The following is a 17,477-nucleotide window of genomic DNA, read 5'->3' as shown; positions in this document are numbered from 1 at the left end:
GATCCTTCTGTACATCTGATTTAGACAACCCCTGAAGGGGATGCAGGGAAGATAGCAAGTAGACAGCTGTGGGCTGGATTTCCCTACCTCAAACAATTCCAGAGCATCAGGATTTTGGCATCTGATTCCTGACTGGCAGCGTTCAGGGCGCAGGACAAAGCAGGAATGTATCTGCAAAGCTGCTTGTTCGGATGTGACATCCTGAGTTTTGGGTTCTGAATGGTTCTATTGTGTTGAGGCAGGGAAAAAAAAAACCCACCAAAAAGGAAAATCAAGAGGAAGAAAATGTCTTCCATATTTTCTGATATGTGTAACTTCTTGAAACGGAGCTATTATGGGATGTGAACTTTCGTGTTAAACATAGTGACATCTAATAATGAATAAAGGCTAAATCAGAGGCAGATTTCTGGGCTGCTCTCCTACCACACCACCCATGGCTTCTGCAAGTGGGCCTGCCTGGTAGTGATTTTCTTACTGCAGTAACCAAGCAAGATGTGGCTTGAAAACTCTTAAGTGTGATGCTCATGGCCCTGTTTAGTGCTGATGTAAACCTTCCACCCTCTGTGCCGGCAGGTGGGTGCGCGTCTGTATGTGTCCACGTTAGTTGTTCCACAATAAATCTGGGTAATAACCACTCTCCAGAGTCCACCCAGTTATTGTCTTCCCTCACTTGACTTTTACTTACATTTACTCACAGGCTGCCAAGAGATATGGCTGAGGCCCCATTCCTGGAGGCATTCACTGAAGGAACTTTGGAGACGTGCTGCCGTTCAATGATACGTGGACAGGCTGGAGAGGTGAGGGAAGGCAAACCTCACAAGGAGAAATGCAGAGTCCTACTTCTAGGAAGGAATAACAGCAGGCCTGAGTACACTCTAAGGATCAGCCTGCTGGAAAACAGCTTCATGGACAAAGACCCTGGAGTCCTGGTAGACAGCAAGTTATCTATGGGACAGCAATGTGCCCTCCTAGCCAAAAGGGCCAATGGTACCCTGGAGAACATTAAGCCCATTCCATAAGTGTGTCCAGCAGGTCTAGGGATGTTCCCTCCCCCTCTGCTCTGCCCTGGTGAGACCACACCTGGAATACTGTGCCTGGGTTTGGGATCTCCAACTCAAGAGAGATGGGGACTTGATGGAGAGAGTCTAAAGGAAGCTATGAGGATGATTAAAGGACTTGAGTATTTCTCCTGCGAAGAAAGGCTGAATGCTCTGGGGCTGTTCAGTCTTGAGAAGAGAAGGCTGAGAGGGGATCTGACCAATGCCTGTAAATATCTGAGAGGTGGCTGTCAGGATGAAGGTGCCAGGATCCTTTTGATGGTGCTCAGCAACAGGACAAGGAACAAAGGGTACATGCTAGAGCACAGGAGGTTCCACCTCAACACAAGGAGAAGATTCTTTATCTGGATGGTGACAGAGCACTGGAACAGGCTGCCCAGAATGGTCATGGACTCTCCATATCTGGAGGCATTCAAAACCTGCCTGGATGCATTTTTGTGCAGCCTGCCCTAGGTGATCCTTCTCTGACAGGGGGGGTTGGACTCAATGATCTCTGGAGGTCCCTTCCAACCTGATGCATTTTGTGTTTTCCATTAACTTGGTTACAAATGGACTGCTAAGAAAAAAAATATTTGCTCAGATAAGATTTTTTTTTCATCCAGACCCCCAAAATCTGCTGCATTTCTTGACTAGCAAGAAGGCAGTGGCTGGCAACTTTTGCTCCCCCCTCTGAAATGCATTGCAGTGCCAGGGATAGTTGTCTGAAGGGACACCGTGACGCCAAACTGGGACCCTAAAGATAGCAATTGTAAACACAGGGGAATTTTTTAACAGACTAAAGACTTGTGGAGATAGTTCTATGTTTATCATTTCCACTGGATCCAGGGAATTTTGGTGTATCTTTATTACAAATAAACATCTTCCACTCGGCCAGGGCGTCCCAAACAATGCAGCTTTATGCTCATGCATGGGAGTCAGGGAGAGAAAATGAATCATAGAATCAAGCAGGTTAGAAGAGACCTCCAAGCTCAGCCAGTCTAACCTAGCACCCAGCCCTGGCCAATCAACCAGACCATGGCACTAAGTGCCCCAGCCAGGCTTGGCTTCAACACCTCCAGGCATGGCCACTCCACCACCTCCCTGGGCAGCCCATTCCAGTGCCAATCACTCTCTCTGACAACAACTTCCTCCTAACATCCAGCCTAGACCTGCCCTGGCACAACTTGAGACTGTGTCCCCTTGTTCTGTTGCTGCTTGCCTGGCAGCAGAGCCCAACCCCACCTGGCTACAGCCTCCCTTCAGGCAGCTGCAGACAGCAATGAGCTCTGCCCTGAGCCTCCTCTGCTGCAGGCTGCACACCCCCAGCTCCCTCAGCCTCTCCTCACAGGGCTCTGCTCCAGGCTCCTCACCGATGTCGTTGCCCTTCTCTGCAGGAGAAATCCTTTACTTAACCCTGAAGTGAATCAACCCATGTTGTTTGTCTGAGCCAAGAGAAAGGAGGAAATGGAGAGGGGCAGATCGATACTTGTAAAACAAAGCCTCAGAAAACAAAGGTGGGAGTGTGAAGCAGCCTGGTTAAACGTCCAATGTGGAAGCACACTGCTTTTGGGAGCACACAGCCTCCAGGTAGCTTCAGATACCAGAAGTGATCAACACTTCTTTTTTTCTTTCTTTTTTCTTTTTTTTTTTGTTGCCAGCCTTACAGCAACTTTTGTCAAGCCCCAAACCAGAACTCCTCTGGGACACACAAAACTGCACAGAGGAACTCGCTGGGTGAGGATTAAAGCCAGGAGAAGGAAGTGAGGCTGCTGAAGCTGCTCCGCTCTTGCTTTGACCTCTTGTTGGCCTTGGGTAAACCTCTTCTTTTCTTCAGCAAGCAGGCAAAAAGGAGACACTTAACCCACCAAGGACAGGCTGATCACTAGGTAGTGAGTGAACCAACTGTGGAATGGGTAAACAGCACAGCCATGCTAATTACCCTCAGCAGCTTTCAGTCCTCATCTCCATTCAAACAGGCTTGGGTTTTTTTTTGCCCCTTGGCAGTCCTCAGCTGCCTTCTTCTGGTCCTGCAGTGCATCTGGGTGTTGAGATTCGACTTACCACCATCTGGAGGTGAGATGGATGGAACACAAACCTCTTTTTTTGTTATTTCTTTTTATTTTTGGCTAAATGAGCAAACCCAGACAGCTGTCTTGGGGCCCTTTCCCATCCCCCTGAGAAGATCAACCAGAGGATGGAAGAGGACGCATAGAAAACACCCTGAAACCTGCGAGCATCTCCCGGTAGGCGGTGTTGAAATGGCTTTTGAATGGTTCAGCATATCTTTAGTCCTCTTTGATTCTGAGGTTAGATGGGTGGTGGTTGCTGGCAGAATTATACAAATACAGGCTTCACAGCTCAGCAATCCTTGGATCCAGATTTGGAGCTCAATGTGGGTGGCATAGGAGTAAGTGCCAAGAAGGCGGCGAGGACAGGGCTGTTACTTTACTGAGACGAAGTGACTCAGTGTTGAGCTTTTGCAAGCAGCAATTAAAGAGCCAGGAGAATATTTTGTAACTCCTAAAGTGTAAGGGGAAAGCCTTTTTTTTTTTCATTTTTCTTTTTTTTTGGGTAATGCTGTTTCATTTTCCCTCTAATGAATGTTTTAATCTTGCCTCCAGACATCTTTCTGTTGCTCAATGTCAGTCAGAGACAATCAGTGACTTTCAAGTCTTTTGCTGCTAGGGGCTGTTGCAATTCTGCTCTGGGAACATCTTCTAGCCCATTTTAGGGTTAAGAGCTCCTAATCACTGCACTATTCCCTTTGTCAAGGCAGCTTCTACAGTGTATGCAGAAAAAGCATAGAATTGGTTCAGCTGGAAAAGATCTCTAAGGTCACTGAGTCCAACTGCCAACCTAAGACCACTGTGGCCATTAAACGATGTCCTGAGTGCCAGGTCTATACATTTGCTGAGAACCTCCAAGGATGGTGACTCCACCACCTCCCTGGGCAGCCTCTTCCAGTGCCTGATAACCCTTTCTGTGAAGAAATCTTTTCCTAATGTCCACCTTGCACCTCTCTTGGAACAACTTGAGGCCATTTCCTCTTCTCCTGTCACTTGCCACGTGTGAGGAGAGACTCATAGAATCAACCTGGTTGGAAGAGGCCTCCAAGATCATCCAGTCTAACCTATCCCCCAGCCCTATCCAGTCAACCAGACCATGGCATCAAGTGCCTCACCCAGTCTTTTCTTGAAGACCTCCAGGGACAGTTACTCCACTGATCCCTACCTCAGCACAACCTCTTTGCAGAGACCTGCAGAGAGATTTTGGACTCTGCACTGGTTTTGTAGGGGTAAACTTCACCCACAATGATGAGGTATTGTCCCAAAAGCTTTTAATAAAAGGCATCACATTGACCCAGCAAGGATGAATTCAAACCTCAAAGCCAATTTGAGCAACACTGAATTGGGACCCAGGAATGTCTCAAGTTATTGTCCCGTCTCTGCCACTGTCTCGCTGCATGTTGGCTTTGCAGGATGTCTCAGTTTCTCAAGCTTCTCCTCAGCTGTTGAACAGGGATGAAGTACTCACAGCTGGGCCCGTTTTGAAATGTGAAACAACCAGCACACATGCACAGGGCACAGTTTGTGCTGTGGGGAAAGACTGGGGTGAGTGACAAGGGAAAAAGAAAGGAAGGTAAAGGATGTTTCTTAAGAAAGCCTGATGACAAAGTACACCAAAGAAATAGGCTTTGGGTATGCTACTTTAGACCACTGCAAGAACAAAACACTCACATGAGGTGAGTTGTCCTTAGCTCTGCTTAACATCTCTGTTAGCCTTTTAACCACGAGGCTTTTCTTCTCTTGGTAAGGGCCAGGATGATGAGCAGAGGGCTGGAGCACCTCTTCTCCAAGGAGAGGCTGAGGGGCTCTTCAGCCTGGAGCAGAGAAGGCTCCAAGAGAAGGCTCTAGGGAGACCTTGGAGCTATATTTTAGTATCTGAAAGGGGACCTAGAGGAAGACAGAAAACCTGAAGGGTGATGAAGCTGGTGAGAGGCCTGGAACACAATAGCAGGGTGCTTGGAACCAGATGATGTTTAAAGTCCCTTCCAACTGAAATCATTCCATGATTCTATGACCTTAGAAGTATTTTCCAACTGAAACCATCCTATGATTCTATGAAATGGCTTAAATCTGTCACAAAAGCCACTTTGGTCATAATTACAATGGCAATTGTTAGTGTTTCTTGTTGCTGTCATTGCCATTATTATCAACAGTAGTAATAATACCTGTTTCTTGTTGTTATTGCCTAGAGCACAGCCCTGTGAGGAGAGGCTGAGGGAGCTGGGGGTGTGCAGCCTGCAGCAGAGGAGGCTCAGGGCAGAGCTCATTGCTGTCTACAGATACCTGAAGGGAGGCTGTAGCCAGGTGGGGTTGGGCTCTGCTGCCAGGCAACCAGCAACAAAACAAGGGGACACAGTCTCAAGTTGTGCCAGGGCAGGTCTAGGCTGGATGTGAGGAGGAAGTTGTTGTCAGAGAGAGTGATTGGCATTGGAATGGGCTGCCCAGGGAGGTGGTGGAGTGGCTGTGCCTGGAGGTGTTGAAGCCAAGCCAGACACTTAGTGCCATGGTCTGGTTGATTGGCCAGGGCTGGGTGCTGGGTTGGACTGGAGGAGCTTGGAGGTCTCTTGATTCTATGGTTCTAAGACAAGAGGCAATGGTTTGCAACTGGAGCAGAATGGATTAGTTACACAGATCCAAGCAGAAACACACACTCTGACAGGCAGAGACACACACTCTGTCTTATCTATGTTTGTGTCCTTGCTTTTACACATCTCAGCAAGCCTTTGAGTGAAGCAGACATCACCATTGTTTCCTTTTCACAGCCTATCATCATTTTTTTTCCTCATTAAAATGTTCCAATTTGCCTTAAACCAGCACACTGTGGTTCTGTGATCCTATGATCCTGTGGTTCTGTGCACTCATGCATGTGTGTGTGTTTGTATGGACATTACCAGATGATCTTTAAGGTCTCTTCCAACCCTAACCATTCTATGACTTATGAATAAGTGTGCTTGGAGAGGCATGTGGGTGTGTGGATACACATTAAAACAAACCATGTATATATATATGTACACACTACTGCTGTGGCAAATCTGTGGCTTATCTATTTGTTCTCTTGTACAACAGCAGATGAATCATGCAGACAATAGCTGAGCAGGAATCAAAAGCATTTACTGACAGCAAGAAAAAAAAGATTTAGACTCATAGAATCAGTCAGGGTTGGAAGGGACCACAAGGATCATCTAGGTCCAACTCCCCTGCCATGGGCAGGGACACCCTACCCTAGATCAGGCTGCACACAGCCTCAGCCAGCCTGGCCTTAAACACCTCCAGCCATGGGGCCTCAACCATCTCCCTGGGCAACCCAGTCCAGCCTCTCACCACTCTCATGATCAACAACTTCCTCATGTCCAGGCTGAATATCCCCATCTCCAGCTTTGCTCCATTTCCCCCAGTCCTGGCACACCTTAGAGCCTAAAAAGTCCCTCCCCAGCTTTTTTGTAGCCCCCTTCCGATCCTGGAAGGCCACAAGAAGGTCACCTGGGAACCTCCTCTTCTGCAGACTGCACAGCCCCAACTCTTTCAGTCTGTGCTCACAGCAGAGCTGCTGCAGCCCTCTGAGCATCCTCCTGGCCCTGCTCTGGACACTCTCCATCATCTCCACATCCCTCTTGTCCCAGGGGCTCCAGAGCTGGATGCAGTACTCCAGGTGGGGTCTCAGCAGAGCACAGCAGAGGAGAATCCCCTCCCTGGCCCTGCTGGCCACACTTCTCCTGCTGCAGCCCAGCCTCTGCTTGGCTTTCTGGGCTGCAAGTGCACACTGCTGGCTCATGTCAAGCTTCTCATCCACCAGCTCCCCCAAGTCCCTCTCCTCAGAGCTTCTCTGCAGCCACTCACTGCCCAGCCTGCATTTGTGCTTGGGTTTGCCTTGACCCAGATGCAGGACTTTGCACTTGGTCTTGTTGAACCTCCTGAGCTTGGCTTGTGCCCCCCCTCTCCAGCCTGTCCAGGTCCCTCTGGATGGATCCCTGCCCTCCAGTGTGTCTGCTGCACCACACAGCTTGGTGTTGTCAGCAAACTTGCTGAGGCTGCACTCAGTGCCTCTGTCCATGTCACTGACAAAGATGTTGAACAAGACTGGGCTCAGGACTGATCCCTGAGGGACTCCACTTGTCACTGGCTCCATTTGTGTTCTAGGATCAGAAAAACAATTAATGAATTGGACTTTGTCTTACTCTTATTCCCCCCCCCCATAATGAATCAGTAGTGTTAAACATTTCTAACCTGTTTATCCCACTTCAGTAATGCCATTTGGTAAGCTGAAGAGCTGAACTCAGGATCACACATTTCAGAGGATTCATACCTTGAGATTTTGCTGAGCTGTTCATGAAAGAAAACAAAACAAAAGAAAACCCAAACCAAACAAGCAGCAACAAAACCAAGAATAAAAAAGCTGCTACAAGCAGTCAGACAGAGAGGGAGGAATGGCTCCAAATTTGCACTCCAAACTGTCCTGCAATCACTCTCACCACTGAGCTCTCCAGACAGTGCTCACACCCCACTACATTTCAGAGCATATTAAACACAACCCTTCCTGGGAAGGTTGAAAAGAAGGGATAGAATCTGGAGACCTGCTCGACCAACTGACTTCAGACCTGCCTGGGTAACATTGCCCCTGGCTCTGATGAGGTATAACAATTTTCAAAACATGTCAGAGATGCCTGTGGATTTTAGAGCACTTTGAAATCCAGGTCTTAAATGAGAAGTTTTGCTCCCAGGGCATACCTTTGAAAACAGAGAGCAGGAAGACAGTAAATGAGTCATAGCAAAGCCCTCTGGAAGCTTGTGAAGAGCACAGATTTGATGAATGAAGCTGCCCAAAAGAAAGGATCCAATTCTTGCCCTTTTGAAGAGTTCCTGAAGTATTGGACACATGGGGGACAGTCTCAAGTTGTGCCAGGGCAGGTCTAGGCGGGATGTGAGGAGGAAGTTGTTGGCAGAGAGAGTGATTGGCATTGGAATGGGCTGCCCAGGGAGGTGGTGGAGTTGCTGTGCCTGGAGGTGTTGAAGCCAAGCCTGGCTGAGGCACTTAGTGCCATGGTCTGGTTGATTGGCCAGGGCTGGGTGCTAGGTTGGGCTGGCTGAGCTTGGAGGTCTCTTCCAACCTGCTTGATTCTATGATTCTATGATTATTTATCTATGATGAAAATGAAAACCAAACCAGGAGAATAAATGTCACTGTGGCACTCTGTAGTTGCTGTGTCCCACCAGGGGAAGCCTCCAACCTCCTTCTTTTGAAGAGACTGTGTCTGTCCTAACATCTAACACAGGCTGAAACAGTTGATTTTTTTTCTCCTACAGCTTGCTTTTGTATCTGAGGGACTTTGTGCCTTCCTGTAGCACCTGGCACCGTTATTGCTCCACAGCAACAAGAATAAATTATCATTTCACATCGCAGTGCAAAAAATTATCTCAAAAGAAGCAAAAAAAAAACCAAAAACCAACCCAAAAGGCCACTTTCAGCAACCAGCCAGGAGCTTGGATTGCTAATGACTTGAGGATTTTTTTTTCAGTCAAAAAAAGATAAAAGATTCCTGTGGCATCTTGTGAATAACTTTTGTTTTGGTTTAGGAGAAGCACAAAGCTGTATTTCATGAACCAAACAGCAGCCAACTCATTCGTAACCCACATATTCCACAGATGTCACAGAATCATAGAATCAAACAGGTTGGAAGAGACCTCCAAGCTCAGCCAGTCCAACCTAGCACCCAGCCCTGGCCAAGCAACCAGACCATGGCACTAAGTGCCCCAGCCAGGCTTGGCTGCAACACCTCCAGCCACAGCAACTCCACCACCTCCCTGGGCAGCCCATTCCAGTGCCAATCACTCTCTCTGACAACAACTTCCTCCTCACATCCAGCCTAGACCTGCCCTGGCACAACTTGAGGCTGTGTCTCCTTGTTCTGTTGCTGGGTGCCTGGCAGCAGAGCCCAACCCCACCTGGCTACAGCCTCCCTGCAGGGAGCTGCAGACAGCAATGAGCTCTGCCCTGAGCCTCCTCTTCTGCAGGCTGCACACCCCCAGCTCCCTCAGCCTTTCCTCACAGGGCTCTGCTCCAGGCCTCTCACCAGCTTTGCTGCCCTTCTTTGGACACCTTCCAGCACCTCAACATCTCTCTTGAATTGAGGAGCCCAGAACTGGACACAGCACTCAAGGTGTGGCCTGAGCAGTGCTGAGCACAGGGGCAGAAGAACCTCCCTTGTCCTGCTGGCTGCACTGCTCCTGATACAGCATTGTAAGTCTTTGTTTCCATAGTAAGAAATGCAGCATGGCCTTTGATCACTCCCGAACCTGCCTTCAGGTGGTTTGGGAAGGGGGCAGAGAGAGGAACTGATGAGCAGTGATTGTGCTGTTGATGAAAATGGGTTCAAGGAACCTTTGAGTATTTATGCTACAGCAATCTTTTGTTTTTCATGTGGTAGCCTACAGCCCTATCCTGAATCTCAACCATTAACACGTGATGCTATACCAAGAAACCACAAAGGAAAATCCTGACTACCACATAATGCCAGATCTAGTGAACAGTAAACCTGGCATAAGCAATCATCCAGATTCTCCTCCCCACCAGCCTGCAGTGGGGTGCTGAATTTCAGGGTAGGGAACATTACAAACATTTACAGAGCTGAGCTCGTTCAGGAGGTAACAAGGGAGGTTATTCTGCTCCTGTACTCAGCACTGCTCAGGCCATCCCTTGAGTGCTGTGTCCAGTTCTGGGCTCCTCAATTCAAGAGAGATGTTGAGGTGCTGGAAGGTGTCCAGAGAAGGGCAACAAAGCTGTGAGGGGCCTGGAGCACAGCCCTGTGAGGAGAGGCTGAGGGAGCTGGGGGTGTGCAGCCTGCAGCAGAGGAGGCTCAGGGCAGAGCTCATTGCTGTCTGCAGCTCCCTGCAGGGAGGCTGTAGCCAGGTGGGGTTGGGCTCTGCTGCCAGGCACCCAGCAACAGAAGAAGAGGACACAGTCTCAAGTTGTGCCAGGGCAGGTCTAGGCTGGATGTTAGGAGGAAGTTGTTGGCAGAGAGAGTGATTGGCATTGGAATGGGCTGCCCAGGGAGGTGGTGGAGTTGCTGTGCCTGGAGGTGTTGAAGCCAAGCCTGGCTGGGGCACTTAGTGCCATGGTCTGGTTGACTGGATAGGGCTGGGTGCTAGGTTGGACTGGCTGAGCTTGAAGGTCTCTTCCAACCTGCTTGATTTTATGATTCCATGATTCTAAGAGGCTTTCTTCCTTTCTATGCACCAATCCTTGGTAGTAACTATAAACATAGAACATTATCACTGCTAGAAGCTGCCATTGTCTGAAAACAACCTGGTTGATTCTATGATACTAGGGAGAAGAGACTAATCCCCACCTCACTCCAACTTCTCCTTTCAGAGAGTTGCAGAGAGCAATGAGGTCTCTCCTCAGCCTCTCTTCTCTCAGTTCCTTCAGACACTGCTCACCTGCCCTGTTCTCCAGACCCTTCCCTGGGTCTTCTCTGGAGTACCTCACTGTTTCTCTTTTTTGCATTGAAGGACCCAAAACTGAACTTAGTATTGGAGGTGTGGCCCTCACCAGTGCTGCACAGCAAAGCCTTCCACCTGAAAACCTGTAGCCTCTGAAGAAGGTGAAAGGAGAACTCCCAGCACCCTCAAAGGATGACAAAATTCATGTTTGGCTTCAAACTTCGTGGCTCAGCTCTGATCTGTGCTCTGGGGCGTGCAGCACAGCTTGGGTGCTTGCAGCTGCACCTCCTGAGTGGTGCAGTCAGCTGCTCTGTTTCTCTGCCACTGGGGGGGTGTAGGCTCTCACACCAGGATGACCCACAGGGTGGCATGTAGTTTGTCACCTCCAGCTCTTTAAAAACCAAGAAGGGATTTCCCACTGCTCTGTGCCTGGTTTACTTGGTGGAGAGAGGGCAAAAGAGAAAGCCTGCCTGGTTTTCTTCCCAGTCCCCTTTGCCACAGTACTGCTGCCAAAACTGAAGCAGCCACACAGAGAGCTGAAGAAACTTTTAAAAACTTAATTAGGGAAGAAAGCAAACAAAATAATACTATAGTCTGTTTACTTAGAGCTGCAGTGCTGCCAGAGAAACCACACAGCCTGCATTTGGGAGCCTTGCTTTTCATATAAACCATACTTAATTAAACCAGGAGACAGGACAAGAAGCTTTCTTCTGCCTTCATTTAAACACATGTTTATGTTGTGTTTTGAATTCCCCCCCGGGGTTAATGTGGAGCTGGGCTAAAAACTGAAAGTGATGTGGCCCTAGCTAGTTTTATTCTCTGAGTTTGGACTTCAGGGCCCAAAGGCATGGCACCTGAAGCTCTCAGGATCCATTTTATTTCCTGAGTTTAGATTTCAAGGCTCAAAGGCATCTGAAGCTGCCAGGAATCATGGATGTGGATGGTCAGAACTTCTGCTCCCCTCCTGATGCTGTGAGGCTGAGCTGTGGCTTTGCATTTCATAGAATCATAGAATCAAGCAGGTTGGAAGAGGCCTCCAAGATCATCCAGTCCAACCTAGCACCCAGCCCTAGCCAGTCAACCAGACCATGGCACTAAGTGCCTCAGCCAGGCTTTTCTTGAAGACCTCCAGGGATGGTGACTCCACCACCTCCCTGGGCAGCCCATTCCAATGCCAATCACTCTCTCTGCCAACAACTTTCTCCTAACATCCAGCCCAGACCTCCCCTGGCACAACTTGGGACTGTGTCCCCTTGTTCTATTGCTGATTGTCTGGGAGAAGAGACCAACCCCACCTGGCTACAGCCTCCCTTCAGACCACACACATGTGGCCTTTTCAGCAGCTCTTCAAAGTCACAGAATCACAGATTTGATAGGGTTGGAGGGCACCTCAGGGATCATCCATTGCTGTGCTAAGAAGCTGGAGAATCCCATCCAGGTCTAGGACACAGTTTGTATGTCAGATGTCACAGAATCATCATCACAGAATTGTCAGTGTTGGAAGGGACCTCAAGGATCACCCAGCTCCAACTCTCCCTGCCATGGGCAGACACCTCACGCTAGATCAGGTTGCCCAGAGCCACATCCAGCCTGGCCTTAAAAACCTCCAGGGATGAGGCTTCTACCACCTCTTTTAGCTACCTGTTACAGTATCTCACCACCTTCATGGTGAAGAACTTCTTCCTAACATCCAATCTAGTTTAGCTCCACTTCTCCCAGTCCTATCACTACCTGACACCCTAAAAAGTCTCCCTCCAGCTTTCTGGTAGCCTCCTTCAGATACTAGAAGGCCACAATAAGGTCTCCTCAGAGCCTTCTCTTCTCCAAACTGAGCAACTCCAACTGTCTCATGGCCCTTCTCTGGACACATCATGTTCAAGCATGATTGTTCTTCAGTGGGGTAATTCCAGCTGTTGTTAGCACAGTATCAGCTTTAATTTGTCCATCTTCTCCCTTGTTCTGTTCCCCCCCTCCCCCTGTAACAATCATCAACATAATTTCTGTGGTCTTTTAATGTTCTTCTGGAAGGAATTTCAATGGATCTGTGGAAGCATCTTTGCATGGCTTTCTGCTTTACAACGACTGGAATATGTCCAGAGAAGGGCCACAAGGATGATCAGAGGGCTGCAGCATCTCTCCTATGAGAGAATTTGGGTTTAGTTTGGAGAAGGCTCTGAGGAGACCTTATTGTGGTCCAGTATCTGAAGGGGGCTACAAGAAAGCTATGGAGCAAAGCTGGAGGTGAGGAGATTCAGACTGGATGTGAGGAGGAAGTTCTTCAGCAAGAGAGTGGTGAGAGCCTGGAAGGGTTTGCCCAGGGAGGTGGTTGAGACCCCATGGCTGGAGGTGTTTAAGGTCAGGCTGGATGAGGCTCTGGCCAGTCTGATCTAGGGTAGGGTGTCCCTGGCCACGGCAGGGGGGTTGGAACTAGATGATCCTTGTGGCTCCTTCCAACCCTGACTGATTCTATGATTCTGAAGCTGGGGAGGGACTTTTTAGGGTGTCAGGTAGTGATAGGACTGGGGGAAATGGATCCAAGCCGGAGGGGAGATTTCCATTGGCTGTTAGGAAGAAGTTCTACAGCATGAGGGTGGTGAGACACTGGAACGGGTTTCTCAAAGGGGTGGTGGAAGCTTCATCTCTGGAAGCTTTTAAGGTCGTGTGGCTCTGAGCAAGCTGATCTATTTGAGGTGTCCCTGCCCATGGCAGAGGGGTTGGAACTGGACCATCCTTGAGGTCCCTTCCACCCCTAACAATTCTGTGATTCTGTGACTTAAGTAAATCAGGAAGACAAAGCTTTACCCATGAATGGTTCCCACTTCACACGATCTTTGAAACAACACCACATGCTCTTTCACAACATATTTACAGGAGAATACTGCAGCTTTTATAGACCTTTAACAGGGCTGAACATGTAGCAGAGTAACCAAGTGGGTTAGTTTTTCCCCCCCAACGATTGTTCCTAACAGCAGCCACGAAGCCTTTCTAAATATTGACATTTTCAATTCCTCTTTGAACTTTCCAAGCTTGAAAAAAAAATATGTTGCAATCCAGGCAAAGTTTTGGGTGTTTACTTTGACTGTCAGAAAAAATTAAGGACAAGAAAAAGAAGAGATTTGTGCTCATGGTCTTGAGTTGGCACCACTGCCTCTAAAGGAAGGTGTAGGAGCTTCCCCCCCGAGTTTCATTGCTCTTTAATCATTCTACTCAAAGTTTTAATTTTGCATCAGTTCAGTGAGCTGAACTCTGTCAGATGATTTCAGCACAGATGTTTCTGAACATGAAATCAGAGGAAACCCTTAGAGGTTCTTTGCAAGCCTTCCCTCTTTCTTTCACAACCTCTTAGCTGGGAAGTGCTCGTGTCTTTGTGCTTTGGAATCCAGCCTTGGAGTAAGGAGAGATGAGTTGGGGAGAGGAAGGTGTGGAGATGGTGAGCAGGAGGGTCCATGTATGACTGTGGCACTCCTCCAGCACAAAGCTGCCTACATCTGCCCTGCTGCAAAGGTCTGCTCAGACACGTTCAAGCAGAGACTTGATAGAGTTTGGCAGCCAAACCCTCTGAAGATTTCCAATCCAGTTGGCATCTTTCAAGTCTGCAGGAGGCGAGCAGAGCTTCCTCAGGAATTGCTTCTTTTGACTGCCCCCCAAAAAAAACCCCAACAGTGGTTTGGATGATACAGATCATATGCTTCAGATGAGCAGAACATGAAATCCTGCAATGAATGAGCAGCTCAAGCATAAGCTGAACCAGAGCAGAACTTCCTTTTAATGTCCCAAAGCTATCAACATGCCAAGCATGCAGTTGACTGATGCCCAGGACCAAGCTGGCTGTCTCTCCTTTCTGAAGTCATCGTGTGCCTAATTTCCTACCCTTTCTGGTGTTTGGCTACAAGCCCTGTGAGGAGAGGCTGAGGGAGCTGGGGGGGTGCAGCCTGCAGCAGAGGAGGCTCAGGGCAGAGCTCATTGCTGCCTGCAGCTGCCTGCGGGGAGGCTGTAGCCAGGTGGGGTTGGGCTCTGCTGCCAGGCAACAGAAGGGGACACAGGCTCAAGCTGTGCCAGGGCAGGTCTAGGCTGGATGTGAGGAGGAAGTTGTTGGCAGAGAGAGTGACTGGCAGACAGCAATGAGCTCTGCCCTGAGCCTCCTCTTCTGCAGGCTGCACCCCCCCAGCTCCCTCAGCCTCTCCTCACAGGGCTCTGCTCCAGGCCCCTCACAGCTTTGTCGCCCTCCTGTGGACACCTTCCAGTACTGCAACATCTCTCTTGCATGGAGGAGCCCAGGACTGGACACAGCACTCAAGGTCCCTTCCAGCCCCTGACATTGACTCTGTGAATTTTCCGCAAAAATCAGCTTTTGGGTTTATTCGGCACAGTTTAAATTATTAGGCACAGTTTAAGTTATTCGGCACAGAGGAGGTTTATTCGGTACAGTTTTCCGCCAAAGCGCCAGCTTCAGCAGTCACCTTAGCGGCCCACGGGGCACATTCGCCTGTACCAGGAACGGCCCTGCCCGCCCCAGGCCGGAGCTCGACCGCATCGCTCCGCCTCCGGTGCAGCCGCCTCAGGGCTCCGCCGGTTGCCGCTCCACCGTGGCTGCCATGCCGGGCGGCGCCGGTGCCAGTGCGCGGGGCCTGTACCGGCGGATCCTTCTGCTGCACCGGGCGCTGCCGGCCGCGCTGCGGGCGCTGGGGGACCGCTACGTGAAGGAGGAGTTCAGGAAGCACAAGGCGGCCGGGCCCGCCGAGGCCCAGCGCTTCCTGCGGGAGTGGGAGGCAAGTGCCCGCCGCTCCCCGGGGGGCTGACGGGGAGGGTGGGGGCCGCCTCCCGGGCCGCGGGTGCGGCGAGGGGCTCCGAGCGTAGGGCGGTGCGCGGGGGAAGCTGGAGGCAAGGGCCAGCCGCCTCCCGCAAGCTGCCCTTCAGCCGGCGGCTGGAGCCTCGGTTGCTGTCGCTGCCAGCCCTGCCGTTAACCTGTGGCAGCAGCAGGTCGCTGAGCTTTGCGCTGTGTAAGGATTCCTGCCACGGAAAGCGAGACCGACCGTGCCCGTTAGCTCTCCGCCTGCCGCCGAGCTGTCAGTTGCCGTTCGTGCGCTTAAGAGTGCTTGCGGCAGATCGATTCTCCTGCCCCTGCGCTCTGCCCTCCTGACGCCTCCGCCGGAACACTGCGCCCAGTTCTGGCCTCTCCGGTTCAGGAAGGAGGAGCAGCTGCTGGAGAGAGTCCAGCAGAGAGGCCACTCCGATGCTGAGGACGCTGGAGCTTCAGCCTCATGAGGAGAGGCTGAGAGAGCTGGGGCTGCTCAGCCTGGAGGAGATGTTCAGCCTGGAGGAGACTGAGAGGACAGCTCACTAATGCTGATCGATAGCTAAAGGGTGACTGTCATCATAATGGAGTCGAACTCCTCTCAGGGGTGTCCAGTGACAAGACAAGGGGCAGTGAACACAAAGTGTTCCATGTAAACATAAGGAAAAACTTCATCCCTTTGAGGGTGACACAGCACTGGAGCAGGGTGCCCAGAGAGGTTGTGGGGTCTCTGGATGCATTCCAAGGCCACTCGGATGTGCTGCTGTGTAATGTATTCTGGGTGACCCTGCTGTAGCAGAGGACCTGGGCTAAATGACCTTCAGAGGTCACTTCCAACCCCTACCAAGCTATGATCCTGCGCTAGGTTATGGTCCTGCTCTGGCAAAGGGGTTGGTCTCAATGATCTCCAGAGGACCGACAAAGCTGTGAGGGGCCTGGAGCAGAGCCCTGTGAGGAGAGGCTGAGGGAGCTGGGGGGGTGCAGCCTGCAGCAGAGGAGGCTCAGGGCAGAGCTCATTGCTGTCTGCAGCTCCCTGAAGGGAGGCTGTAGCCAGGTGGGGTTGGGCTCTGCTGCCAGGCACTCAGCAACAGAACAAGGGGACAGAGTCTCAAGCTGTGCCAGGGCAGGTCTAGCTGGATGTTAGGAGGAAGTTGTTGTCAGAGAGAGTGACTGGCATTGGAATGGGCTGCCCAGGTAGGTGCTGGAGTCACCATGCCTGGAGGTGTTGAAGCCAAGCCTGGCTGGGGCAGTTAATGCCATGGTCTGGTTGATTGTCTAGGGCTGGGTGCTAGGTTGGACTGGATGAGTTTGGAGGTCTCTTCCAACCTGCTTGATTCTATGATTCTATGAACCCCTAACACCCTGTGGTCCTGTGGAATGGTGGAAGCTGAGGCATAGGAAGTTTCATTTAAACATGAGGAGGACTTTTTGTGTGGGTGACAGAGCACTGGAACAGGCTGCCCGTGGGGGTTGTGGAGTCTCCCTCTCTGAAAATATTCAAAACCCACCTGGATGTATTCCTGTGTGATCTGCTCTAGGTGATCCTGCTATGGCAGGGAAGTTGGACTGGATGAGCTTTGGAGGTCACTTCCAGCCCCTGACATTCTGTGATTAGGAACAACCAGGGAGAGCCCTACCTAGTATTCCCTTGAGGGGAAAGGAGTCAGTGTATTTTAATTGCCTCTTGCTAGCTGAAATATCCTGAAATCAGGGAAATTTGTATCTCTTTCTTAAGCACCTGATGCTATTGTAATTCTCAATTGCCATTTACTTGATATTGCCAAAATGTTTCTGCATCGCTGCTTCCAATTTTAACATCAGCCAGAAAAAGAAAAGACAAGTTACAGGTTGCTATTTTCAGTGCTGAGATCTTCCTTAAAATAGTTGTAGGAAAGGAAGAAAATGTTCACAGGGAAATATTTGTAGCCATTTCTGTGAAGTAAGCAAATAGTGATAACGTTTCTCTGGTTTAAAATGTTTTTTAAAGTAGGTTATAGGGAGAACTGGGGTGGGGGGGAAATAGATTACAAGGAAGAGAAGTTGAATCTTGAAACCTGACATTTAGTGCTATTAGCTATGATATGTTCAAGAGAAGGAAACTAATTTAATGACTGTTTTGAGTGTGTGTGTTTGAAGATCTTT

The 17,477-nt window shown here is 49.9% G+C and overlaps 1 protein-coding gene across 2 annotated transcripts in view; it reads left to right on the top strand.

Moving 5' to 3' along the window:
- Positions 1–3,199: 3,199 nt before the first annotated feature.
- SDHAF3 (succinate dehydrogenase complex assembly factor 3) overlaps positions 3,200–17,477 on the top strand; it is a 40,052-nt gene continuing 25,774 nt past the window's right edge. Inside the window, exon 1 of one of the 2 annotated variants that reach the window (XR_010307471.1) lies at positions 3,200–3,280. Coding sequence is in view for 1 of the 2 variants with exons in the window: in XM_064166891.1 (XP_064022961.1) it covers positions 15,136–15,309 (174 nt within the window). In the remaining variant the exon portion in view is untranslated. Of the gene's footprint in view, positions 3,281–15,046; positions 15,310–17,477 lie in introns of those variants that run through there. The other variant, XM_064166891.1, reaches the window with a different exon arrangement.

Source organism: Pogoniulus pusillus, chromosome 28 (assembly GCF_015220805.1).
Source record: "Pogoniulus pusillus isolate bPogPus1 chromosome 28, bPogPus1.pri, whole genome shotgun sequence".
Taxonomy (NCBI): domain Eukaryota; kingdom Metazoa; phylum Chordata; class Aves; order Piciformes; family Lybiidae; genus Pogoniulus; species Pogoniulus pusillus.
The sequence above is the reverse complement of the archived record's forward strand: the minus strand, read 5'-3'. Positions and strand labels throughout refer to the sequence as shown.